Source organism: Bombina bombina, chromosome 4, assembly GCF_027579735.1.
Source record: "Bombina bombina isolate aBomBom1 chromosome 4, aBomBom1.pri, whole genome shotgun sequence".
Taxonomy (NCBI): Eukaryota; Metazoa; Chordata; class Amphibia; order Anura; family Bombinatoridae; genus Bombina; species Bombina bombina.
The window spans coordinates 285,625,581-285,653,484 of record NC_069502.1 but is presented as its reverse complement, the minus strand read 5'-3'; the positions used below and the strand labels follow the sequence as shown (position 1 = coordinate 285,653,484).

The 27,904-nt window shown below is 38.0% G+C and overlaps 1 protein-coding gene across 1 annotated transcript in view; it reads right to left on the bottom strand.

Annotated features, from left to right (window-relative positions):
- LOC128656209 (ceruloplasmin-like) overlaps positions 1-27,904 on the bottom strand; it is a 208,642-nt gene that overhangs the window by 86,778 nt on the left and 93,960 nt on the right. Inside the window, 1 exon segment of the mRNA XM_053709992.1 lies at positions 27,693-27,864. Coding sequence (XP_053565967.1) covers positions 27,693-27,864 — 172 coding nt within the window.

The window sequence follows — 27,904 nt, the reverse complement described above, 5'->3', positions numbered from 1 at the left end:
TGTACACTCACTACTTTACATTGTAGCAAAGTGTCATTTCTTCAGTGTTGTCACATGAAAAGATATAATAAAATATTTACAAAAATGTGAGGGGTATACTCACTTTTGTGAGATACTGTATATATATATTCCAGTAGGCCAGCACTCATGAATCAAGGCAGCAACAACCCAGGGTGCTTCCAAAAAGGCAGATATTCAATAAACAGACGGATGCACTCTCCAAGATTTTATAATATTTTTACCTTTTAATGTAACACATCAGAATTTTACCCCCTTCGTCAGACACTTCCAAAACATTTTTTTTAAAGTGTCTGACGAAGGGGGTAAAAGCCTGAAACATTACATTAAAAGGTGAAGATATTATAAAATCCAGGAGAGAGCATCCATCTGTACATAGAGATATACAGTATAGAGGTTTAGGGATATATATATACACACAAACAGTATATATGGCCAAATACAAACAGCAGCAACATTTTGCTTCTAAATTACTGTAAGATTGAAAGGAAAACTTCGCATTTATTGCCTGTGCCAGCTATAAATCATTACAGTTTTCTGAAGATAGGAGGACAGAGCCGCAGCGCTGATGCGTCTGTACAAGCTTTGTTGGTCCTGTCACCTCTGCTCTTGAGTTTCTATTGAAAAACAGCCATGTACTGAGCTGTTCCCTCCTCGAGTCAAAGCTGCAGATCGAACAAAGCAAGGGTCAGGTCAAACTCTTTACAGTTGCTAATGTAGGTGAGTTATGACAGATCATTCGTTCAAGCTTTTCTTTAACCCCTTGGCTGTAAAAAGGAAAAAGTATATATAGTTTTTTTTACCTACAAGTTGAGTTTTGTTATGTGACTTTAAGATAACATATCTAACAGCTAAGTTCATATGTGTATATAAAGGTTTAATAATAAAACAAATCAATATATGTAATTATAGAATTGTCCATTTATTTTTTGACTGACTTTTAAATAAAGCTATAGTGATAAACAAAGCTAGTATTTTATCTGACTATCAGCTAGATTATGACCTTTGCGTTATGTTTGAAAAAGCAGCATTATGGCCCATAACGCTGCTTTTTCCCTAACGCCGCTATTACAAGTCTTGTAGGTATAGGTGTACCGCACACCTTTTAGCCTGTCATGCAACGTCAGTACCGCACTTTTAAAAAAGTTAATTTTCAATGGGACTCCCATAGCGCCGGTATTACGAGTTTGCCTGGGAGGACAAAAAGTGAGTGGTACAGCCTATACTGACAAGATCCGTACCGCCATCTAAAGTCAGTAGTTATGAGTTTTACGCTACAAATCTGTAACATAAAACTCATAACTAAAGTGTTAAAAATTACACTAACACCCATAAACTACCTATTAACCCCTAAACCGAGGCTCTCCCGCATCGCAAACACTATAATAAATTTATTAACCCCTAATCTGCCGCTCTCGACATCGCCGCCACTATTAAAATGTATTAACCCCTATTTTGCCGCTCCCCGACATCATCACCACTATACTAAAGTTATTAACCCCTAAACCGCAAGCCCCCACAACGAAAAATACTTAAATAAACTATTAACCCCTAAACCTAACCCCCCCTAACTGTATATTAAAATTACTATTTCCCTATCTTAAATTGAATTAAATCTTACCTGTCAAATTAAATAAATTAATTTTAAACTTACAATTAAACTAAGATAATTATTAAACTACAATTAAACTAACTACCAATTAAATTAATCTAAACTACACATTAAAAAAATCCTAACACTACTATTACAAAAAGTATCTAATTACAAAAACAAACAAACACTAAATTACGAAAAATAAGAAACAAATTATCAAAAATAAAAAAGAATTACACATAATCTAATAGCCCTATCAAAATTAAAAAGCCCCCCAAAATAAAAAAAACCCTAGCCTACAATAAACTACCATTGGCCCTTAAAAGGGCCTTTTGTGGGGCATTGCCCCAAATAAATCAGCTCTATTACCTGTAAAAAAAAAATACAAACACCCCCTCCAACAGTAAAATCCACCACCCCCACAACAAACCCCCCAAATAATATAACTATCTAAAAAAAACTAAGCTCCCCATTGCCCTGGAAAGGGCATTTGTATGGGCAGTGTCCTTAAAAGGGCATTTAGCTCTTTTACATGCTTAGACCCTAAAATTAAAATAAAACCCACCCAAAAAACCCTTAAAAAAACCTAACACTAACCCCCGACTATCCTGATTGGAAAAGCCAATAGGATTTTAGCAGCTCTAATCCTATTGGCTGATTTGTTTCTATTTTTTGTAATTTAGTGTTTGTTTATTTATGGAATTTATTTTTATTTTTAATAATTTTATTGTTTTGTTTTTTTGTAATGTTAGGTCTTAGTATAAGGCAGGTTAGGTTTTATTTCACAGGTAAGTTTGTATTTATTTTAATTTGGTAGTTAGTAAATAGTTAATAACTATTTACTAACTAGTCTACCTAGTTAAAATAAATACAAACTTACCTGTGAAATAAAAATAAAACCTAAGCTAGCTACAATGTAACTATTAGTTATATTGTAGCTAACAGGTTTTATTTTACAGGTAAGTTTGTATTTAGTTTAAAATAGTTATTATTTAGTTAATAATTGTAACTTTAGTATAGCTGTATATTAATTATGTTAAAGTTAGGGGGTGTTAGGTTTAGGGTTACGTTAGGGTTAGGTTTAGGGGTTAATGGATTTATTTAGTGGTAGTGATGTGGGAGGCCAGAGGTTTAGGGGTTAAAAATTTAGTATAGTGGCGGCAACATCGGGAGCGGCAGATTAGGGCTTAATAGTTTTATGAAGGTGGCGGCGGCGATATTGGGGGCAGCAGATTAGGGGTTAATAACTGTATGTAGGTGGCGGATATATATGGGGTGGCAGATTAGGGGTTAATAACATTATGTAGGTGGCGGCGATGTCAGGGGCAGCAGATTAGGGGTGTTTATACGTGAGGTTTATGTTAGGGTGTTTGGTCTAAACATAACTTTTTATTTCTCCATAGACATCAATAGGCCTGCATTAAGGAGCTTTTCATTCTGCGATCTTAGGCTTTTTTTGCCGGCTCTCCCCATTGATATCTATGGGAAAATCGTGCACGAGCACGTCAAAGCAGTGCTTGTTTTTGGTGCGGTATGGAGCTCAACACAACCATTTTGACCGTGCAAGCCTGCTTTTTTAAAACCTGTAATACCAGCGCTATAGGGAGGTGAAATAACGCCACTTTTGTGGTGGTCGTTAAAATCCCTATAGCGCTCAAAACTTGTAATCTAGCTGTATGTATCTTCTCTCATCCCTCACTTTCTCTCCCTCCCTGTCTCTCTTCCATCTCCCCTATCCTCTCTCTCCCATCACTCTCTTCCATCTCTCTCCCCTGTACTCTCTTTCTATTCCTCTTTATATTCTCTTCTTTAGTCTCTCCCTTTCTCCCACATTAATATCTTTGCCTTTATCACTGTTTTTTCTTTCCTCTTTTTCTCCCCTCTCTCATTTTTCTCCCTTTCTCCCCTCTTCTCTCCCCTCTGTTCCCTTTCGCTCATCCCTTCATTCTCCCACTTCCCTCAGAGGGGCTGATTCTCTAAAGCTCTCTGGGCAGGTGAGATTAAGAATACTCGCCAGTACTTCTATTTCCCTGGTGGAATTATGTAAAGACACTTTTTACTCTAAAAAGAGGGCGTTTTGCTAAGGGACATATACTGCATTGTCATATGGGAAGGAGATGCATACATTACAAAAGTGCACAATTAAATTCGTCATTTAAAAATGCTAAAAAACAATTAATTAAACCATTCTTATAAAAATATGCATTAAAAAGATATATTGTTAATGTGCATCAAAAAATTGTTACAAAATTCTTCACCAAAAATCTTATTCTATCAAAAATATAAAATTTGTATGTAAATACACAGGAATAAATTGAATTAAATATGCAGCGTAAATCGTAATTTAAGTACACTGGATATGCAAAAAAACACATACGGCTAGATTTAGAGTTTTGTCGGTAACGACCCGCGTAGCTAACGTTGGCTTTTTTCTGGCCGCACCTTTTAAATAACTCTGGTATTGAGAGTCCACAGAATGGCTGCGTTAGGCTCCAAAAAAGGAGCGTACAGCATATTTAACGCCACTGCAACTCTCAATACCAGAGTTGCTTACGGACGCGGCCAGCCTCAAAAACGTGCTCGTGCACGATTCCCCCATAGAAAACAATGGGGCTGTTTGAGCTGAAAAAAAAACTAACACCTGCAAAAAAGCCGCGTTCAGCTCCTAACGCAGCCCCATTGTTTGCTATGGGGAAACACTTCCTACGTCTGAACCTAACACTCTAACATGTACCCCGAGTCTAAACACCCCTAACCTTACACTTATTAACCCCTAATCTGCCGCCCCCGCTATCGCTGACCCCTGCATATTATTATTAACCCCTAATCTGCCGCTCCGTAAACCGCCGCTACTTACATTATCCCTATGTACCCCTAATCTGCTGCCCTAACATCGCCGACCCCTATATTATATTTATTAACCCCTAATATGCCCCCCACAATGTCGCCTCCACCTGCCTACACTTATTAACCCCTAATCTGCCGAGCGGACCGCACCGCTATTATAATAAAGTTATTAACCCCTAATCCGCCTCACTAACCCTATAATAAATAGTATTAACCCCTAATCTGCCCTCCCTAACATCGCCGACACCTAACTTCAAACATTAACCCCTAATCTGCCGACTGGAGCTCACCGCTATTCTAATAAATGTATTAACCCCTAAAGCTAAGTCTAACCCTAACACTAACACCCCCCTAAGTTAAATATAATTTAAATCTAACGAAATTAATTAACTCTTATTAAATAAATTATTCCTATTTAAAGCTAAATACTTACCTGTAAAATAAATCCTAATATAGCTACAATATAAATTATAATTATATTATAGCTATTTTAGGATTTATATTTATTTTACAGGTAACTTTGTATTTATTTTAACCAGGTACAATAGCTATTAAATAGTTAATAGCTAAAATAGTTAAAATAATTACAAAATTACCTGTAAAATAAATCCTAACCTAAGTTACAATTAAACCTAACACTACACTATCAATAAATGAATTAAATACAATATCTACAAATAAATACAATGAAATAAACTAACTAAAGTACAAAAAATAAAAAAGAACTAAGTTACAAAAAATAAAAAAATATTTACAAACATTAGAAAAATATTACAACAATTTTAAACTAATTACACCTACTCTAAGCCCCCTAATAAAATAACAAAGCCCCCCAAAATAAAAAAATGACCTACCCTATTCTAAATTACAAAAGTTCAAAGCTCTTTTACCTTACCAGCCCTGAACAGGGCCCTTTGCGGGGCATGCCCCAAAGAATTCAGCTCTTTTGCCTGTAAAAAAAACACATACAATACCCCCCCTCAACATTACAACCCACCACCCACATACCCCTAATCTAACCCAAACCCCCCTTAAATAAACCTAACACTAAGCCCCTGAAGATGTTCCTACCTTATCTTCACCTCACCGGGTATCACACCGATCCGTCCTGGCTCCAAAATCTTCATCCAACCCAAGCGGGGGCTAGACATCCATCATCCGACGGCTGAAGAAGTCCAGAAGAGGGTCCAAAGTCTTCATCCTATCCGGAAGAAGAGTAGATCCGGACCGGCAACCATCTTCTTCCAAGCGGCATCTTCTATCTTCATCCGATGAGGACCGGCTCCATCGTGAAGACCTCCAGCGCGGACCCATCTTCTTCCGGCGACGTCCAACTGAAGAATGACGGTTCCTTTAAGGGACGTCACCCAAGATGGCGTCCCTCGAATTCCGATTGGCTGATAGGATTCTATCAGCCAATTGGAATTAAGGTAGGAAAATTCTGATTGGCTGATGGAATCAGCCAATCAGAATCAAGTTCAATCCGATTGATCAGATTGAGCTCGCATTCTATTGGCTCAATCCTATCAGCCAATCGGAATTCAAGGGACGCCATCTTGGATGACGTCCCTTAAAGGAACCGTCATTCTTCAGTTGGACGTCGCCGGAAGAAGATGGGTCCGCGCTGGAGGTCTTCACGATGGAGCCGGTCCTCATCGGATGAAGATAGAAGATGCCGCTTGGAAGAAGATGGTTGCCGGTCCGGATCTACTCTTCTTCCCGGATAGGATGAAGACTTTGGACCCTCTTCTGGACTTCTTCAGCCGTCGGATGATGGATGTCTAGCCCCCGCTTGGGCTTGGATGAAGATTTTGGAGCCAGGACGGATCGGTGTACCCGGTGAGGTGAAGATAAGGTAGGAACATCTTCAGGGGCTTAGTGTTAGGTTTATTTAAGGGGGGTTTGGGTTAGATTAGGGGTATGTGGGTGGTGGGTTGTAATGTTGGGGGGGGGGGGTATTGTATGTGTTTTTTTACAGGCAAAAGAGCTGAATTCTTTGGGGCATGACCCACAAAGGGCCCTGTTCAGGGCTGGTAAGGTAAAAGAGCTTTGAACTTTTGTAATTTAGAATAGGGTAGGGCATTTTTTTATTTTGGGGGGCTTTGTTATTTTATTAGGGGGCTTAGAGTAGGTGTAATTAGTTTAAAAATGGTGATAATATTTTTCTAATGTTTGTAAATGTTTTTTTATTTTTTGTAACTTAGTTCTTTTTTATATTTTGTACTTTAGTTAGTTCATTTAATTGTATTTATTTGTAGATATTGTATTTAATTCATTTATTGATAGTCTAGTGTTAGGTTTAATTGTAACTTAGGTTAGGATTTATTTTACAGGTAATTTTGTAATTATTTTAACTATTTTAGCTATTAAATAGTTCTTAACTATTTAATAGCTATTGTACCTGGTTAAAATAAATACAAAGTTACCTGTAAAATAAATATAAATCCTAAAATAGCTATAATATAATTATAATTTATATTGTAGCTATATTAGGGTTTATGTTACAGGTAAGTATTTAGCTTTAAATAGGAATAATTTATTTAATAAGAGTTAATTTATTTTGTTAGATTTAAATTATATTTAACTTAGGGGGGTGTTAGGGTTAGACTTAGCTTTAGGGGTTAATCCATTTATTAGAGTAGCGGCGAGATTCGGTCGGCAGATTAGGGATTAATAATTGAAGTTAGGTGTCGGCGATGTTAGGGAGGGCAGATTAGGGGTTAATACTATTTATTATAGGGTTATTGAGGCGGGAGTGAGGCGGATTAGGGGTTAAGAACTTTATTATAGTATAACGCTGGTTTTCACGGCTACCGCCAAACTCTAAATCTAGGCCATAGAAATTAATACTCATATTCTTATAAGTACAAAATACAAAGCGTAATTGGTTTTTTTTTTGTGCAAAAAATGGGCTGAACATGGGAGTACCAGGGGTGTATATTAAATTAACTCACAAATATCAATTGCCTTAGGCAATTGCAAGAATGTACTTGTGTAGCACTCACCAGCAATTGATCTATTTTGGTCCAATGCTACCTTAGGTAAAGAAGCCCAAAGAGGGGCGATTAAAACTTAACTTTTATTTTGTTAGTTAAAATCTTTACAACACATTAAAATCCACAAACAGTGTGAGGTGAGGGAATGTTGTTCCAAAAAGGAGTAGACCATTAGTACATTTTTGGTAAATCCAAGGGAAAATACCCTCACTATTGTGGGGTGCTACAATATACCTCGGGTGTCACCCTTTTATATGTAGGGTCCTGAGTTATATCTCAGGTGTAGCTGATCCCCCAATAGTTGTGTGTAGTCCACAGTGTGGGGAGTGTGATTACTAATTCAGATTTGTGTTTTATTTTTATTTTTATTTTGGAAACCAAACTGTAACGGTCCCCTACAGTTCTTTGCCACTCCTTTGTTGAAGGATAGGATAGAATTACCACCAGACTGGCTGTGCTAGGGAGTCTATCAGCTGCTTCGTGCTGGGTTAGGTGGATATGCTTATATTATGGAGATTATAACTGGGGGGTGACGATATAGCACGTTTATGTAGAGAAATTGTTTAACCCACTTATCTACGAGGGTTAGGAGGTATTCTCCTGTTTATATGTGGGATCAGGTTGGTCGTGCTACAGTATTGATCTGATATTACAGATATTCTTAACTTGTGTATAGATAGCCCTGTGGGTTAATTAGAATTATTTATAGTTATCAACACATGTTATTATAATTCCATATAGAGAGCTAAATATACATATAAGTTAAGTACGCTATTAATTTATTGATACTGAATATCTGTTATAGTGTGCGGTGCTTCTACTCGTATTGTAATACTTTGTATCTAGAGAGCCTGAATGGCGAAAATGTGCAGAGCTTAGCTGTCAAAGGACAGTAGTAGTATTCAGAAAAAATTGGTTGCCTTATTAGATACTGATCTCCTGTAGGTCAGAATAGCTGGTTTCTATACCTGTGATATCAAAAACTGCCCCTGCTTGATTATATATATATAGGTTTTCTTAGTATTGCGGATACACCTTTAAATTCCTTATCGTAAAGTAGGACTTATCAGTATACTTCATCAGTCATTACTGTCTATATTAACCCCCCGTTTATTTCAGGTTTTGCTCCCCAGTATAATATGCAAATGAGATTTGTTTAGCCGGAGGTTTTCTGTAGTCAGCGTTAATGTAGTGGCTAAACAGTTATAATAGCCTAGATGGTAAAATTCGAGTTACCGTTTGGCTTTCCCAGCTTATAGTATAAACACAAAAATCAATCCCTTACCATTCAGGGTTGTAGTACCCTCTAACCATAATAAATTAATTTCGTTTTGTCTATTTTTGCGGTAGTGATTAGTAAAGTACTAATACTGACTATTGACAGCTTGTCTGGCTAGAGGATCTCGAATCCACACACTGGTTCACACATGTACCATTTTAAATTATTTTTCTAATTAAACATTCATACACCAAGTCACACTGTTTGAAAAGTTAAAAAGGAGAAAAGTTCTCCAGCTGCCCTGACATGTTTCGCCACGAAGGCTTTGTCAAAGGTGGGGCGCCCGCCGAACTTGGGGCTTTTTATTGGCTGGCCGGTGGGAGGTGCTCCCACGTCGGCTGTTGTGATTGGTTCCCAGTTTCTCCTATCGTATCAGTAGGAGAGGGGGGTGTGTGGGGAAACGTCATTTCTGTAGCGCTTATTGTGTGCCTATCTCTGATTCTCAGTGTCCGATCATGGTATTTGGGCACCTTATAGGGGTTATATACCTAAATGAGGTGGGACACTGCAGGGGATATTAAATAATACACTCGCTGGATTACTGTGACTAACATCATCCAGATAGGCTTGTCTCCCTTTTAGGGTATATATTAATGATTTGATCGCAACCAAAATTGAAAACAATAACAATAAGATTGGACAAAGTAAATACATTCCCTGATTTGCTGTGAGATCTCGGGTAACACATAAAGAGGCTGAGGGAACTTTGTGCAGGACCAATTATATGAGTGAGATTGGAATGTGGTGTGGTTATAAGTGATGATGTCGAGTGCAGGGAAAACGGAGGTGAACAGCAACAAAAAGTGTTAAAAACTGGTGCCAAACGTGAGACTTTTAGTCTAGTGTCCCATTGTTGAACATACTGGTATTCTAGATCCCAGAATGTAAATGTGATGTAATGAGTGTGTACATAATGTGTGAGTGGAAGCCCGGTGCCAAATTGTCCTGGGCTGTCTAGATAATTATATAAAGAATAGTGACAACACTATGTAGGTGTGAGCTTCACAAGCCTATGGAGACTTGAATTATTGGTGTCATAGGTGTGCTTGCATCATTGAGTGTGCTAATGAATTGTAAAGTGCAACATTTACTTTACTTTAGACAGTGAGGGGTAAATGGATATTTATCAGGTTTGTTATAGATTATAATAGATAATCAAAGTGAGTGGGACCTGTTCTTTTCTGGTTCCCATTATGTATTACTATGAAATTCAATGGTCCAATTTCTATTAAGTTTCAGGTGATTGGTGCGCCATTTTACTCAGGCCTTGTAAGAATTGACGTAAAGTTATATTGATTCTATTATGTATCATTCTTGAATTTTAACCTTTTTTGGAAAAAGTGAATTCAGGTAATATTATGTGTCATTCTCACATCCCAAGGTGTCCCATATGGATGTGTTTAGGTGTGTATCCTTAGGATGGTTTCTGAATTAGTTTATTTTTACAGAAAACAGTAATAGTTGTTTTGTTCATTTAATCCCTTAGGATACACACTGTCTAGCAGATATATCCACCTGCATTCTGCTCTTAGCAGGGCTTGTTCTATGTTGCCCCCTCTGATGCCTAAGGATATTTTTTCTATTCCTTGGCACTTTAGCTCTCTTGGATTGGAGAGATGACGTTTAAAGAAATGGTGGGCCACTGAAGTTATGGTTTTCCCATCTTCAAGGTCCTTAGCGGCATTTTTAATGTTCCTTACATGCTCCTGTAGTCTGACTTTGAGCTGGCGGCTGGTCATGCCAATATAGATCTTGGAACAGCTGCAAGATAGTGCATATATTATATTGTCTGTTGTGCAGCTGATGTAATTCTTGATTTTATGTGTGTGGCCAAACCTATCTTGAATCATGTCCGTTCTACGGATGTATTTACAGGAGGAGCAAGTGCCGCAGGGGAAAGATCCTGCCCGGATGGCAGTCCTGGTTTTCCCCACTTGGTAGTGGCTGCGGGATACCCTATCTTTTATGTTCTGGGTTCTCCTGTATCCTATTTGTATCTTATCTCCTACAATTGGCTTCAGATCTGGGTCTAGAGTGAGAATGTGCCAGTGTTTGTTCAGTATGTCATTGACAGCATGCACTTGTGGGGTATAAGTTAGAATTAGTCTAGTTTGTTCATCCTTTGTCTTGGACTTTTTATGGAGTAATTCTGTTCGATTGGTATGTAATGCCCTGTTTTTGGCTCTTTTGATATTTCTTTTACTGTATCCTCTGTCCTCTAATCGTTGCTCCAATATTTTTGATTGTTCTTTGAAAAGATGTATATTGCTACAATTCCTTCTTATCCTCAAAAATTCCCCAACCGGTAGCGATTTGGTGGTTCCGGGGGCGTGAGAACTGCTGTTATGTAACAAGCTGTTAGTTGCTGTTTCTTTTCTGTAGAGATTGGTTTGTATTCTTCCCTCCTGGTCTTTGAAGATTGTGAGATCTAGAAAATCTATCTCTTTTTGACTCATTTTATAAGTTAACTTGATGTTTAGATCATTCTGATTGAGATTACAGAGGAAAGTTTCTAATTCTTGCTTGCTTCCTTCCCACATGAACAGAATGTCATCTATATACCGAATCCAGAACGGTATTTTGTCTGTTTCCGTGGAGTGCCTGTCATTGAATACCACATGTTTTTCCCAGAAACCCAAGAACAGGTTGGCGTAGGTGGGGGCACAGGCCGTGCCCATCGCCGTCCCTTGAACTTGTAAGTAAAACTGGTTGGCAAAGGTGAAGAAATTGTATTTGAGGACAAATTCCAAAAGTTTTAGGATGAACAGGTCGTGATCCTCCTCTTCCGAGGAGCCTTGACTTAGAAAAAACTGAACAGCCCTGAGTCCCTTGTCATGTTCTATGGAGGTGTATAGGGACTCCACGTCCGCTGTGACTAGCCATGTTTCTTTTCCGGCGTTGCTGTTGTCCAGTCTTTGTAAGACCTCCATGGTGTCTTTGACATAAGAAGGGAGGGCTTCCACAAATTCTCGCAATCTGTGGTCCACATATCTACTGGCATTTTCTGATAAACATTCGTTGCCAGAGACAATGGGCCTACCCGGCGGATTAGTGATATCTTTGTGAACCTTTGGGATGAGATAGAAGGTAGCGATTTTGGGGTATCTGACTGTTAGGAACTTTTTTTCATCAGTATTTATTATAATTTATATTGTAGCTATATTAGGGTTTATGTTACAGGTAAGTATTTAGCTTTAAATAGGAATAATTTATTTAATAAGAGTTAATTTATTTTGTTAGATTTAAATTATATTTAACTTAGGGGGGTGTTAGGGTTAGACTTAGCTTTAGGGGTTAATCCATTTATTAGAGTAGCGGCGAGATTCGGTCGGCAGATTAGGGATTAATAATTGAAGTTAGGTGTCGGCGATGTTAGGGAGGGCAGATTAGGGGTTAATACTATTTATTATAGGGTTATTGAGGCGGGAGTGAGGCGGATTAGGGGTTAAGAACTTTATTATAGTATAACGCTGGTTTTCACGGCTACCGCCAAACTCTAAATCTAGGCCATAGAAATTAATACTCATATTCTTAAAAGTACAAAATACAAAGCGTAATTGGTTTTTTTTTTTGCAAAAAATGGGCTGAACATGGGAGTACAAGGGGTGTATATTAAATTGTCTATCAAATCCTAGTGTAATTCTTTAAAGATCTCACAGTTTTGTTCTCACCAGTTAGAAGGTGGTGAACTTTTTTCAAAACACTCAACATACTTAATACTCTAATACAAAAAGTGCTCCACCTGCTCCCTGTTAACTTCACAATATGGAGCAATGTGTCCCTTTCCAGCGAGCTCTATTACTTTATATAGGAGCCATCTCACCACTCACAAGGACTGCCCCCTTTTTTTACAATACCTGCACCACAGCAGCCCCTGTGAGGGCCAGCGTGAAAAACATCTGGTGAGGTTTAGAGAATTGGCCCCCTTGTCATAACTGATAACACTGTGTTGTAAAAGTGCGCACTGCATGCCCCAAGTCATATGTCGTATTTATAGAGCAAATATATATGTTGCATGATTACTACAGATATATGCATCTTGCAGAATTCAGATATGCATAACATGTTTAGTATACAAAATATCCCATATTCAAAATACTAATCTACTATTCAATATACATCACCTGCACAATAGACGTGAACTGCACATACAGTACAAATATACACAATGTACATGAGCAAAACAGCACAATCACTGCAATTCAGACATACTATTGATTCATGTAGAACTTATATATTATTATATAGCAACACAACAGAAAGATATTGTAATTACAAGGTGTTTACTGTCCCTTTAAGCTAACAGTGCTTATGAAGCTCAGTATAGCTGTGACATGTCTGTATCTAATGTTTCCTCTGTGATAAATAATGTAAATAATGTAGACAGTGTCATCTAAGAATTGTTATGTGTTTAATTCCTATAACACACTAATACCAACTACCAAGCAATAAAAACAGCCTTTTAAAACCCATCTTCCTCTTTAAGAAACATTTGTATGTTTTTATTTCTTTTTATTATTTATTAAAAATCAAACCCTTTCCAGGTAACCTAGTAACATAATTCTTCCTGGTAACAAGCAAAGAACAGTGATCCCCTCTCTCAAAAATATTCCTCTACCCCTTCTGGGGTCTCTCCAAATAACCTCTTGACCCCATGCTCTCCTACGCTCCCTCTGCTCAGCAAATGCCACATCACCAATAATGCAAACATTGCACATAATGTCATTTACCTCTTCTGGCACAAAGAAACATTTGCTAGGTGGAAGTACTGTGGTGCAGTTTATCAAAGGACAAATGATTGGACTACGCAATAATAAAAAAATAGTTGTAAATTAAAGAAACGTTTAGTTAAACACATTTACTGAAAAAAGAGGTTAATGTAATTTAACATTTTTAACATAACGCACGTTTCAAACATATGTGGAATGCGATTACATAATTCTGAGCATACGCTCATGAGGGTAGCAAATTCCGACAAGTGAGCAAAATCCAACAGGACACTGGAAATAGTAAATATTAAATGTAACATGAGCAGCTGCTTTTTCAGCACACATCTGAGTCTCACACATAATGTTTGTTTCCACTGATTAGTAACTTTTTGTTACTTAAAGGGACAGTAAATGTTAAAGAATTACATAATTCTGCACATGGAGAGGGGACCAGATAAGTGTAACTTTGAGGGCTAAAATCTATCAACATTTTTTATTTTTAAAGCTGTCGCTAAGATAATGTTACATAGCTGTGCACTATGTGCAGAATTATGTAATATTTTTTGCATTAACTGTCCCTTTAAGTTTGCATTGGCAACAGTTACTTTTAATATAACCTGCAGATCTGATACCTTCAGTCTGCAATAATGGGTTATTTAAGCAGCTGCAAACAATATATATAATTGTTCTTTTACTGAGTTATTTGTAATTTGTAAATATAAGATTGCCCTAAACCGGAAGGATACAATATTAAACCCTTCCATATTGTGCAGCAAAGCAACCGCAGGTGGTTAAGGATTTTTTTTATTAAAACACTATACTACCTAAAATAGAAAGACAGCATATATTACTGCCATTTTGTAATGCAAATGCTAAAAAATAATTGGTTAAATTTTTGCTATTTGAAGCTACAAACAATCAGCTAGATTACGACTTTTGCGTTATGAGTGAAAAAGCATCGTTATGCTTCATAACAATGCTTTTTCCCTAACGCCGCTATTACAAGTCTTGTCAGAATAGGTGTACCGCACACTTTTTTGGCCGTCACGCAACATCAGTACCGCACTTTTTAAAAAATAATTTTTTAATGGGACTCCCATAGCGCCAGTATTACAAGTTTTACAAGACAAGCATAAAACTCATAACTAAACTGTTAAAAAGTACACTAACACCAATAAACTACCTATTAACCCCTAAACCGAGGCCCTCCGGCATTGCAAATACTAAAATAAAATTATTAACCCCTAATCTGCCGCTCCGGACATCGCTGCCATTATAATAAACCTATTAACCCCTAAACCGCTGCCCTCCCGCATCGCAAACACTATTTAAAGATTATTAACCCCTAATCTGTCGTCCGCCCACACTGCCGCAATAATAAACCTATTAACCACTAAACCGCAAGCCCCCCACAACAAAATATACTAAAATAAAATATTAACCCCTAAACCTCTGGCCTCCCACATCACTACATAAATATATTAACCCCTAAACCTAACCCTAACGTAACCCTAAGCCTAAATCTAACCCTAACACCCCCTAACTTAAATATAATTAAAATAAATCTAAATAAAACTTACAATTATTACCTAAATAATTCCTATTTAAAACTAAATAATTACCTATAAAATAAAACCTAAGCTAGGTACAAAATAAATAATAGTTACATTGTAGCTAGCTTATGTTTAATTTTTATTTCACAGGTAAGTTTGTATTCTATTGGCAATAGAATGATTGGAATAGCCAATAGAATGAAAGCTCAATCCTATTGGCTGATTGCAACAGCCAATAGGATCAGGGCGGGATTGGCCTTCCAGGATACCAGGAGATTTCCCGGTGGGCTGCAGTAGCTGGGGCTGGAAAGCTACAATTTAAAGGGGGATTAATGGATGTAATTGGGTAGTAGGGTGCCTTTATAACTACAATCTGGCACTTTTATTTAATACAAAGTAATACAATTTAATTATGGGGAAGGAGTATCCCAGTAATTTTTATTGAGAAAAATGGGACATGTGCATTCTACCGACTCAATGGAAAATAGGGATGGTCTCCATATTTTTCCAGGGCTGCTTTTTATTCCCAGTCTGGCCCTGAATAGGATTTTTTCACCTTTAATTTCTATTGACTGATAGAATTCTATCAGCCAATCGGAATGTAAGGGACGCTATCTTGGATGATGTCACTTAAAGGGAAACTTCATTCTTCAGCTGCCATCGGAAGAAGAGGATGCTCCGCGCCGGATGTTTTGAAGATGGACCTGATCCGCGCCGGATGGATGAAGATAGAAGGTGCCGTCTGGATGAAGACTTCTGCCCGCTTGGATGAAGACTTCTGCCGGCTTCGATGAGGACTTCTGACGGCTTGGATGAAGACTTCTGCCGCCTGGGTGAGGATGGATGTCCGGTCTTCGAAAACTGTAAGTGGATCGTTGGGGGGTTAGTGTTATTTTTTTTTTAAGGATTTATTGGGTGGGTTTTATTTTAAACTTAGTGTTTGGACAATGTAAAAGAGCTGAATGCCCTTTTAAGGGCAATGCCCACCCAAATGCGCCTTTCAGGGCAATGGTTAGCTTAGATTTATTTAGATAGAATTTTATTTGGGGGGTTTGGCTGTGTGGGTGGTGGGTTTTACTGTTTGTATTCTTTTTTACAGGTAAAAGAGCTGATTTCGTTGGGGCAGTTTAGTGTAGGCTAGGTTTTTTTTTTATTTTGGGTGTTTTTTTTTATTTTGATAGGGCTATTAGATTAGGAGTAATTTGTTTTTATTTTTGATAATTTCATTTTTTATTTTGTGGAATTTAGTGTTTATTTTTTTGTAATTTAGATAATTGTATTTGATTAATTTAATTTATTTTTTTGTAATGTTAGGTTTTAGTGTAAGGCAGGTTAGGTTTTATTTTACAGGTAACTTTGTATTTATTTTAACTAGGCAGTTAGTAAATAGTTAATAACTATTTACTAACTAGTCTACCTAGTTAAAATAAATACAAACTTACCTGTGAAATAAAAATAAAACCTAAGCTAGCTACAATATAACTGTTAGTTATATTGTAGCTAGCTTAGGTTTTTTTTACAGGTAGTTTTTTAGTTTTTTTTTTAAATTTAGGTAATAATTGTAAATTTAATTTAGATTTATTTTAATTATAATGTAAGTTAGGGGGGTTAGGGTTAGATTCAGGCGTAGGGTTACGTTAGGGTTAGGGTTATGCTTAGGGTTAGGGTTACGTTAGGGTTAGGTTTAGGGGTTAATATATTTATTTATTGTTAGTGCTGTTGGAGGCCAGAGGTTTAGGGGTTAATAACTTTAGTATAGTGGCAGCGACATTGGGGGCGGCAGATTAGGGGTTAATAACTGTAATGTAGGTGGCGGCGATATCAGGAGCGGCAGATTAGGGGTTAATAAGTGTATTTAGGTGGCGGCGATGTTAGGGGCAGCAGATTAGGGGTTAATAAGTGTATTTAGGTGGCGGCAATATCGGGAGCGGCAGATTAGGGGTTAATAACATTATGTAAGTGGCGGCAATGTTAGGGGCAGAAGATTAGGGGTTAATAACATTATGTAGGTTGCGGCAATGTCGGGGGCGGCAGATTAGGGGTGTTTAGATGTGGTTTTTATGTTAGGGTGTTAGGTTTAAACATAACGTTTTCTTTCCCATAGACATAATTTTCCGTGATCGCAGGTGTTAGGCTTTTTTTTTGCTGGCTCTCCCCATTGATGTCTATGGGAAAATCATGCACGAGCACGTCAAAACACTACTTGTATTTGGGTGAGTTATGGAGCTCAATGCCACCATATCGCCTATGCAAGCCAGGTTTTTAAAAACCTTTAATAGCAGCGCTATATGAAGGTGAATTAACAACGCTTTTGTGGCTCCCGTTAAGTTCCCTATAATGCTGAAAACTCGTAATCTAGCTGAATATTAATACCTGTAATAAAGGTAGAATAATCTGACCTGCATACCAATAAGAACGATACAAGATGGGCCATTTATCGGCCTTTATAGATTTCCTCCTCCAACCAATAATGGGCCATTTCTATAAAATAACAGTAACATTTTATATACCAGTTAAGCTACAATATCAGACTATAAAATATGACCACATTTATAGGCAGAATAGTTTGATCTGCATACAACATAAGATAACATCAGAAAGGAAGAACAATGCTGCCCATTCTGCAATGTAGTTGAAATAGATCTATACTTAGATGTGCAGGAAATAAAGGATAAACCTTAAAGCAAAACACACTGCTACATTTTTATAACCTGGCTTCCTCACCTTTTCTCTACAAATATACCAACCCTAATTTTTGGGGACTTCAACATTCCCATTGACAACCCATCTGCCCCTGCTGCCTCTAAACTTCATTCACTCACATCCTCTTTCGTTCTAACAATCCACCATATTCCCTACTCACCATGATGGGCACTCCATCAACCTGGTATTTTCCTACCTCTGCTCTATATCTGACTTCACCTGTCGCCCTTTTCCCATTTCAGACCATCACCTGGTCACTTATAATATTAATGTAACAGCTAAACCCACTTCTGTGGATCCACTCCAATTTTAAAAAATCTCTCAGCAATCACACTATTTGCAAAAATGCACCCATACTGCTGAGCGTGTCTGGAGGAAAACTCACTCTTAACCTGATTTCATCCACTATAAGTTTATTCTTCGTTCATACTCTTCTGTCCTTCACTTAGCCAAGCAAACCTACTTCTCTTCTCTCATATCTACTTTTACCTAAAACCCTAAATGACTCTTCCCCACCTTTAACTCTCTCCTCTACCCACCTGCTCCACCCCCTTCTGTCTTTAGTGTTCAAGACCTGCTACGTAATATCCGAAGCAACAGGGCCGGATTGGGCAGTCAGGATACCGGGAAAAATCCCGGTGGGCCGCCGGCCGGCAGCTTAGCTGGCTGGCTGGCTGATGCTGTATAAATTATATTTTTGCTCGCTTGTTGCGATATTGAGGCCGGTATTGTAATCAGTCCCTGTTACGCTGACTTAGATTTAGTCCCCACTAAGGCTGCAGCACTCTGTGTCTAGTCTAGTCTAGTAAAAGTTAAACTTATAAGTACTTATAACCTTAACCCCCTCTCTGCTGCCTCCGCAAAAGTTAGTTAACCGCTATTACTTAAGACCTTACCGCAACACTGCAACTAGTAGTAACTCACTTAGCCAGGCAATAAGCCAAATTATAAAGCGAATCATTCACCCAGACACTGTGACTGAGTCTGTGTCTGTCACTCACACAGACAGTCACAGTCTCAGTCTCTGTCACAGTAGTGTACACAGTCCGAGAGCCAGGGCCACACTGGGCCAGGGAGGAGTCTGAGGACTCAGGAATCATATGTGGGCCGGGTCAGGTGGGGTGTGCCAGCGGCTTACATGACGTCACAAGTGAGTTGACTGACTTGTTCTCATCACGTGACATAGATAGTGGCGGGAGCTCAGCCTGAGAGCGGCTGTGTCAGGACAGTGAGTACAGTTGCAGCAGGCCACCACACCACAGGACAGCAACTTAGCAGTGCCTTTACTTTTTTGACCCTGGCTCCCCCACCCACATACTTGCTCGGATGGCTCCCCACCCCGGCCCCCATCATCCATCACAGTTGCTCCAGAGTCAGCTCCTTGATCACGGGCTCAGGGGGCTGGAGGGGACATGGGGCTTTTGATCTGGATTCTGGACTAGCTAACTCTTGTGGTGCTGGCGACTTGTTAGAGTTTGGGACAGGTAAGTGACTGTATATGACAACTGCTGTGCTTAGTTTTGTGTACAGTGGAGTGGTCTTATAAGAATGTTCTATTAGCTAGAGATTTGGGGGTTGTAGCTGAGGTGTGAAATAGTATAAATAAGGCTTTATATGGCTTTATCATCAGTATATATATATATCTGTATTTGTGACATACGGTACATATAAATCATTATGCAGGTTGCAGCGCAGCTTTGTTATTGGCACGGTGACCATATTCACAAGGGAACTGTTTACTATAGTACTGGCACTGAGTTATCAGGGCCATATTGGGCCATGAGCGGGAAGGGGGCATGGCTGAGCTGGAGGGGCGGGGCTGAGCCAGAGGGGGTGGGGATGAACCGGGGGGGGGGGGGGCTGGGCCGGGCCTTTCAAATTTCCAGGGCTGCTCTGATTTCCCAATCCGGCCCTGCGAAGCAACATCCCAACACCAACCTGCAATCTTCCAACAACAGGCACAGTTACTCCCTCTGCCACCCTCTGCTTCTTCCATCCAACCACTGAGAATGAAGTTTCTTCATTACAATCTTCCTCAAGCCTCACTACCTGCCCGCTCGACCCTATCCCTTCCCATCTAATACCCTCCCTTGTCTTTCACCCTCACTCCTGCTCTTACTCACATCTTCAACTTATCTCTCTCTATTGGCTCATTCCCATCTTCTTTCAAACATACAAAGGTTACTCCCATATTCAAAAAACAATCCCTTCACCCTATTTCTCCTGAAAGCTACCGCCCCATATCACTGCTTCCACTAACATCGAAACTCCTTGAAAAACTAATGAAACCGTGCTGTGACACGGAGAAACGCGTTGCTTTTACCCTGTTTTAATAAAAACTTTTTATTGTCACTTCTGCTGCTACACTTTACTATTTTCCCTGGATTGGATACTTTATTGCCATCTCAGTGTTTCTACATCTAATTAAAGATTGGTTACTTTTACCATCTGTAGCCTGGTATATGCAGTGAGACACATTCCTCAGTTCCTGGACTCCACCTGGTGGGACAAGGACAGCCTGATTATTCAGTGCAACATATTCTTCAATCCCTGGACTTCCCCCGGTGGGACAATGATATCACCTGATCCAGACATGACTGAGAGTCTACCAGATGACCTTTGGATCCAATCTGCCTGTACTGCACTAACGTGCATCACACCACGTGAGTAGCGATTTGGCTATATTCATATACTGCACCTATCTTTATGATCTGCACTATGTGGCGCCCTCTACGTTTTGCTTTTTAGACCTACATTTGTTGGTATCATGGCGCAACACACCAGAGGAGCAGCCTGAAGCTTTGGACTTTTTATCTTTATCCTAACTCTGGGAAATGATTGTGAACTTTCTCTCTTGAATAAGTATACCACTGGGACATATTAATTTTTAATTATCAACATTTATATTATATTAGACTTTTTCACATATGTGTCATATTATTATCATGGTCTGACCATTTTTTTTAAAGATTATCACTGTTTCCATACATATTTTATTATAGATTATACATACTATATATTATATTTAACTATTCTAACTAGATCACCTCAATATATTTTGCTGGCGCCTCTTATCAATACTGGTCAGGCACGCCTACTGCCTGTCGTGTATTTGGTTTTATCCTTTGTAGTTCTCGCCCCACTTTTAAGAGTGCAGCCAATATGTTATCCATCAGTGAACGCAATAACAAAAGATTACTCTTAGGGTCCACTAGTCTGATTAATACAGATCTGGATACGACGAATGAGAATCCCTCTGAAGTACCTATCCAGACTATGTTTTTTAGATTGGAGGAGCAGCTTAAAAATGAATGCAGACATTGGTGGGACCTTGATACCCTTAAAAAATATGTGAATATGAAACAAATACCGAGAGGTTTGCGTATGTTTAAAAACTGCTCCTTCAAAGACAATACGGCTTTGTTGTCTGAATGGGAGGTAGCTCTGAATGAGTGCTTCTTTAAACTCATGAATATTTTAATATCCCATAGAGAGAAACTAGTTATTGATGCTAGTAATGAGATTGAAAAAATTCAAAAACAACCATTTGTCATTAAGACTAATGAGAAATATAACAATTTGAATAATTTGGTACTAGACAGAGTAGATAAATTTGAACAAGACATTATTAATCTCAAAAACAAGAAACTTGCAAGGGATAATGATGACTATTCACAAGGCATAGTTTATACCTATATGAAAGAAAGGAAAACATGTGTGGGACACAAAAAATTACCATATGATCCCACAGACAAATATCTGAAAATACTTCAAGGGATTGTTAATTTTGGTTATCAGGAGGCATACTTTCAAAAGTTGAAAGAGACTATCTAATTCCTGTTAAACCTAATTGCATTTTATTATCACCTACCTAAGGTGCTTAAAAATGCACAATGCCCCCCAGGTACGTCCTCACATTGGACTCATACATTAAAGACTCTCCTGACTTGATCCAAAAATTGGACAATTTTGATATACAGAAAAATGATGTATGGATCTCATGTGATGTACATGCCCTATATTCAAACATACAACACCAATGGGGTCTCCAAGCTATCTTGAGATATCTGACAGGTGATTTTTATATTCCTGACTTACAAAAAGAATTCATTTTATAACTGATTGCTTTTATATTACAACATAATTATTTTGTTTTTCAGGATGAGTATTATTTGCAACTCAAGGGTACTGCCATGGGGACCAGGTTCGCCCCAAGTTTTGCCAATTTATTTATGAGCAATTTTGAAGAACAGTATATATATATGGTTCGGCATTTTGGGGCGAACCTTGTCTTCTATGGCAGGTACATTGATCACTTGTTGTTTATATGGAAGGGTGAAATTAGTTCTGCTGAGTCCTTTGTTGCACATCTTAATTCCAACAATATGGGTTTGACTTTTTCCAGTGTGACTGATGAGAGGTCTATAGTATTTTTGGATTTATGCCTGACAAAATTATCACAACCACTCATTTTAAGACCGTTGACTGTAATAGCTATCTCAATTATAAGAGTAACCATCACAATTCTTGGAAAAATAATATACCATACGGACAATTTAAAAGAATACATAGAAATTGCAGTCTTCTAAATGATCATGAACAACAGAGTATAATCCTTAAGAATCGATTTATGGAGACAGGATACCCTGAATATGTGATTCAGGTTGCTTATGAACATGCAAAAAATGATGATAGGAAATCCTATTTTGGACGAAAATCCAAAAATAACATTAATAATGACTATCAAGCTAATTATACCTTCATTGCTTAATACAATATTAACCACCTGAAGATAAAAAGTATTGTGAAAAAACATTGGGAACTGTTGTGTAGGGACCCTATTTTGGGTAAATTGTTGGCACCTGAACCTAGATGCATCTGTAAAAGAGCACCTACGATAAAAAATTATCTGGCACCTAGTAAGGCGGTTGTTCATAAAACTAGTGTTACAAATCCCCACAAAAAACAATTAAAGAACTTTGATCAATGTACACTATCCCCTAAGATCTGTATGGCTAAGAAGAGTATTTTTAAGTGTCATCTTAAGAACTGCAATATGTGCAAATATATTCATCCTGGGAGCAATTTTTTCTTTTCTCATATCACTAGTAAAAAATACATGATTCATCAATATCTGTCATGTATCCATATATGTTGGATATGCTCACTTGTAAATTTTGTGAGATCCAATATGTAGGCCGCACATGTAGATTGATCAGAAACAGATGGAATGAACATTTCAGGAATATGAAGAATAACTTAAAAAAATCATAGTGTTCCCAGACACTGCAATTTGAACCATCATGGTTCTCTTGACACCTTCAATATTTGTCTGATTGAATCCATTCCACCCTCCCATTTGTATAATAGATTCAATAGATTGAGACAGAGGGAAACCTTTTGGATCTACAAACTACAGACCTTGTTTCCCTCTGGTCTCAACATGAACATGGATCTTGCTGCTTTTTAGTCTGTATATATGATTAGGGCCAGTTTCTCATCTCTAGTATACACTATAATTTTCTTGTTATGTCATTTGTCATTTGATTGTCTAGTATTGTTTCACTTTGTTTCACAACGGTATACGTTGCACTATTAGTACTACTATTTTAGGCACTACCCCTCCATTTTACTCCCTGGTAGTGACCATCTCATCACTTATATAGGTTTATATATTATTATAACCTGTGAGGGGATATTTGTCCCCTCACCTTATCAATATTTATAAGATATGGGATATATCACTCTAACAATTATCTACGGGTCACTAACACATATTTGGTTAGTTGTTTTGATTTCACTTATCTAGTCTACGACACTTGGCTATTCTCTTTATAGCTCATTATGATATATATAATTGATGCCTAAGGGACACACCCCTATATTACCTTAATGCTTTATTGTCTTCTATTGTCATTACCAGTTTGGTAAAAATTTATTATGGCATATAGATCTATTACCACTCTTAGCATCACGCTCTTGGCTGATGTTTATCTATTTTTTGATATTTACTATCTTGTTATATAGTGTTCTAGATCCTGGTGACTATTAATTGCTATGCTTATTTTATTTTATGTTTATTTTTTGTTTTTATTGCTTATGTGCTTTATATCCCCCACTTATACACTATGTATACGTTGGTATTGTAGTGATAGATACTTACTCTCGACTTTAAGAACTCCACTGATGTTCATCATAATATTAACAGCTTCTAGTCCTATTGGACCGTAATTTCACCAACACACCCCCCGCATCTGTTTACTTTATGATGCGGATGACGTTTGTTCATGCTCTTTATATTGAGAACTCTATATTATGTATTCTCATTTGATTACCGCTCAGCGATTGTATTATATATACCCTGACACAGTTGCCGTTAAACTTTTTTGGAGTATATTACCCTCTATTTTTAGTGTATCTAGATAGTTAATTATCCGCTATTATTTTTATTTGTCCTTAGACTATATGAAGTTCATGAACGTGGTTTATGACTTGCTGTAACTCCATATGGGGTATTTATAAACCTTACCCATTATACTGATGCATACTCTTTTCAATGATTTTGAGTAAGACAAATATTCACACTACTATGTGATGTTTTTTTGTTTATCATCACATTTCTAACAGATGATTGGAGTTCTAACCAGAGGAGGTACCCTAGCATATGACGCATTTGAGTGTACTAACATCCCCAATAAATGATTGGCTAATATTATTTTTCGAGAGTTCTGACGATTATTATTATATTTTGTAGTTTGTGGACAGTTAGACTAAATGCCTCTCTAACAACAGAGACACTTTACATACATATAAATGTGTGACTCACTAATTTGCTAGGATGCATGGATTTTTGAATTATATAGACCTCTCATGGTAACTAAGCACTATATGCTTGCAATCAATCACACTGAAATCAGATGTGTTACTTGTGGGTGGGAGGTTTTGTTCTGGATGTGATTGGATATAAGTGTAGCAGCTATTTTATTGCTTGTACAGCCTGATGAAACTGTGCTGTGACACGGAGAAATGCGTTGCTTTTACCCTGTTTTAATAAAAAACATTTTATTGTCACTTCTGCTGCTACACTTTACTATTTTCCCTGGATTGGATTCTTTATTGCCATCTCAGTGTTTCTACATCTAATTAAAGATTGGCTACTTTTACCATCTGTAGCCTGGTATATCCAGTGAGACACATTCCTCAGTTCCTGGACTCCCCCTGGTGGGACAAGGACAGCCTGATTATTCAGTGTGACATACTCTTCAATCCCTGGACTTCCCCTGGTGGGACAAGGATATCACCTGATCCAGACGTGCCTAAGAGTCTACCGGACGACCTTTGGATCCGGTCTGCCTGTACTGCACTAACGTGCATCACACCACGTGAGTAGCGATTTGGCTATATTCATATACTGCACCTATCTGCATGATCTGCACTATGTGGCGCCCTCTATGTTTTGTTTTTTAGTCCTTGAAAAACTATTTTACAGTCACCTAACCCACTTCCTGTCCACCAACTCCTTGTTTGACCCCCTGCAATCTGGATTCTGCCCCAAACACTCAACTAAGACTGCCCTTACCAAGGTTATTAACAATCTTCTTTCTACTAAACGTAATGGCCACTACTCTATTCTTATCTTACTTGATCTCTCAGCTGCCTTCAACACAGTTGACCACCCCCTCCTCCTACAGACCCTTAGCTCTTTTGGACTCTGTGACACTGCTCTTTCTTGGATTCACTCTTATCTTTCTCTCAGGTCTTTTACTGTGTCATTTGCTGGTGACTCCTCCTCTCTAATGCCTCTGTCTCTTGGAGTACCTCAAGGATCTGTTCTGGGTCCTCTACTCTTCTCCATTTATACTTCTTCACTGGGTAAACTTATCAACAGTTATGGCTTCAAATATCACCTCTATGCCAGATCTACCTCTCCACCCCTGCTCTCTCTGCCTCTGTCCTTTCTCATCTCAGTGACTGCTTATCTGGTATTTCTTCCTGGATGGCCTCTCACCAAATAAAAAATCAACATGTCCAAGACTGAGCTACTTCTAATCCCTCCCTCAAGCTCTACGCCGACTTCTGACTTTTCTATCCCTGTCAACGGCATTACCATCTCTCCATTGCCCCAGGTCCACTGCCTGGGAGTTACACTTTACTCAAACCTACCCTTCGTCCCCCACATCCAATCGCTTTCTTCATCCTGCCACAACCACATACGCAATATTTCCAAGATTTGCTCTTTTCTGAGCGCTAACACCACAAAGCAAATAATCCACTACCTTGTTATTTCCCGACTTGACTACTGCAATAACCTGCATACTGGCCTTCCACTTTCCCACCTCTCTCCCCTTCAATCCATCCTAAATGCCTAAATTATTTTAACTAGGTAGCTATTAAATAGTTATTAACTATTTAATAGCTATTGTACCTGGTTAAAATAAATACAAAGTTGCCTGTAAAATAAATATTAATCCTAAAATAGCTACAATATAATTATAATTTATATTGTAGCTATATTAGGGTTTATTTTACAGGTAAGTATTTAGCTTTAAATAGGAATAATTTATTTAATAAAAGTTAATTTATTTCGTTAGATTTAAATTATATTTAACTTAGGGGGGTGTTAGTGTTAGGGTTAGACTTAGATTTAGGGGTTAATACATTTATTATAGTAGCGGTGAGGTCCGGTCGGCAGATTAGGGGTTAATATTTGAAGTTAGGTGTTGGTGATGTTAGGGAGGGCCGATTAGGGGTTAATACTATTTATTATAGGGTTATTGAGGCGGGAGTGAGGCGGATTAGGGGTTAATAACTTTATTATAGTAGCGGTGAGGTCCGGTCGGCAAATTAGGGGTTAATAATTTAGGTAGGTAGCAGCGATGTTGGTGGCAGCAGATTAGGGGTTAATAAATATAATATAGGGGTCGGCGGTGTTAGGGGCAGCAGATTAGGGGTACATAGGGATAACGTAGGTTGCGGTGGTGTGTGGTCGGCAGATTAGGGGTTAAGAAATGTATTAGAGTGGCGGCGATGTGGGGGGGCCTCGGTTTAGGGGTTCATAGGTAGTTTATGGGTGTTAGTGTTCTTTAGAGCACAGTAGTTAAGAGCTTTATAAACCGGCATTAGCCCATAAAGCTCTTAACTCCTGACATTTTTCTGCGGCTGGAGTTTTGTTGTTAGATTTCTAACGCTCACTTCAGCCAAGACTCTAAATACCAGCGTTAGGAAGATCCCATTGAAAAGATAGGCTATGCAAATGGCGTAGGGGGATCTGCGGTATGGAAAAGTCACGGCTGCAAAGTGAGCGTTAGACCCTTTCCTGACTGACTCTAAATACCAGCGGTAGCCCAAAACCAGCGTTAGGAGCCTCTAACGCTGGTTTTGACGGCTAACGCCAAACTCTAAATCTAGTGCTTACTGGTGCTTAATTATGGCTATTCTGGTCTCTTCAAAACATTTTTAGAAAATGCCAATTTCTACATCAAATTTGTACCATATACAGGACATATGCTCTATACTTACATAACACATACAAGCATTAAAATAAGCCATAGCATTGTAGCATAGAAATGTAGATCTGAAAGAAGATGCACCATAATGCCTATCATCTAAAGGCTACAATTCTTAGCATTGACCTTATGCATATCCACAGCATTACTAAATTACTTCCCAGTCTTTGCCCTTAATGCCTCTATTGGAAGTCAAATTCATGAATTAACCCACCCTTTCTCTACATAAGCTTTTATATGACCCACTGTTACTATATACATATATATTTATAAATACATTTTCATTAACTTTGGTAAGTAATATTAAAAATGATTTTTAAAATACTGTATTATATTAATACTTTAAGGTTTTGAAAATTGCAGTTTAATATTTGCTGTTTTGTGCAGAATGCGCAGTAGAATGGTAATTGTAAGTATATTGTATTTCTAAAATATCTGATGCCTAATCATCACATTCAGTACTTCCCTCATTCTATAATAAATGTACCTGTCGGGTGTATCTAACTTCTCTCCAGTGAATTTATTTAATCCTGATGGGCCATAGTTCCATATAATTTCTTCTGCAGCAATGTAATAATGTCTTTCCTTCCAATGCCATAGTTTGAACTTCTTTGTATTTGATGTACAGTTTTTTATTTCGTAAATTGCTTGCATTCCCCCTGCAACATAAAATCATAACAGGTGCATTTAGCAGTGTAA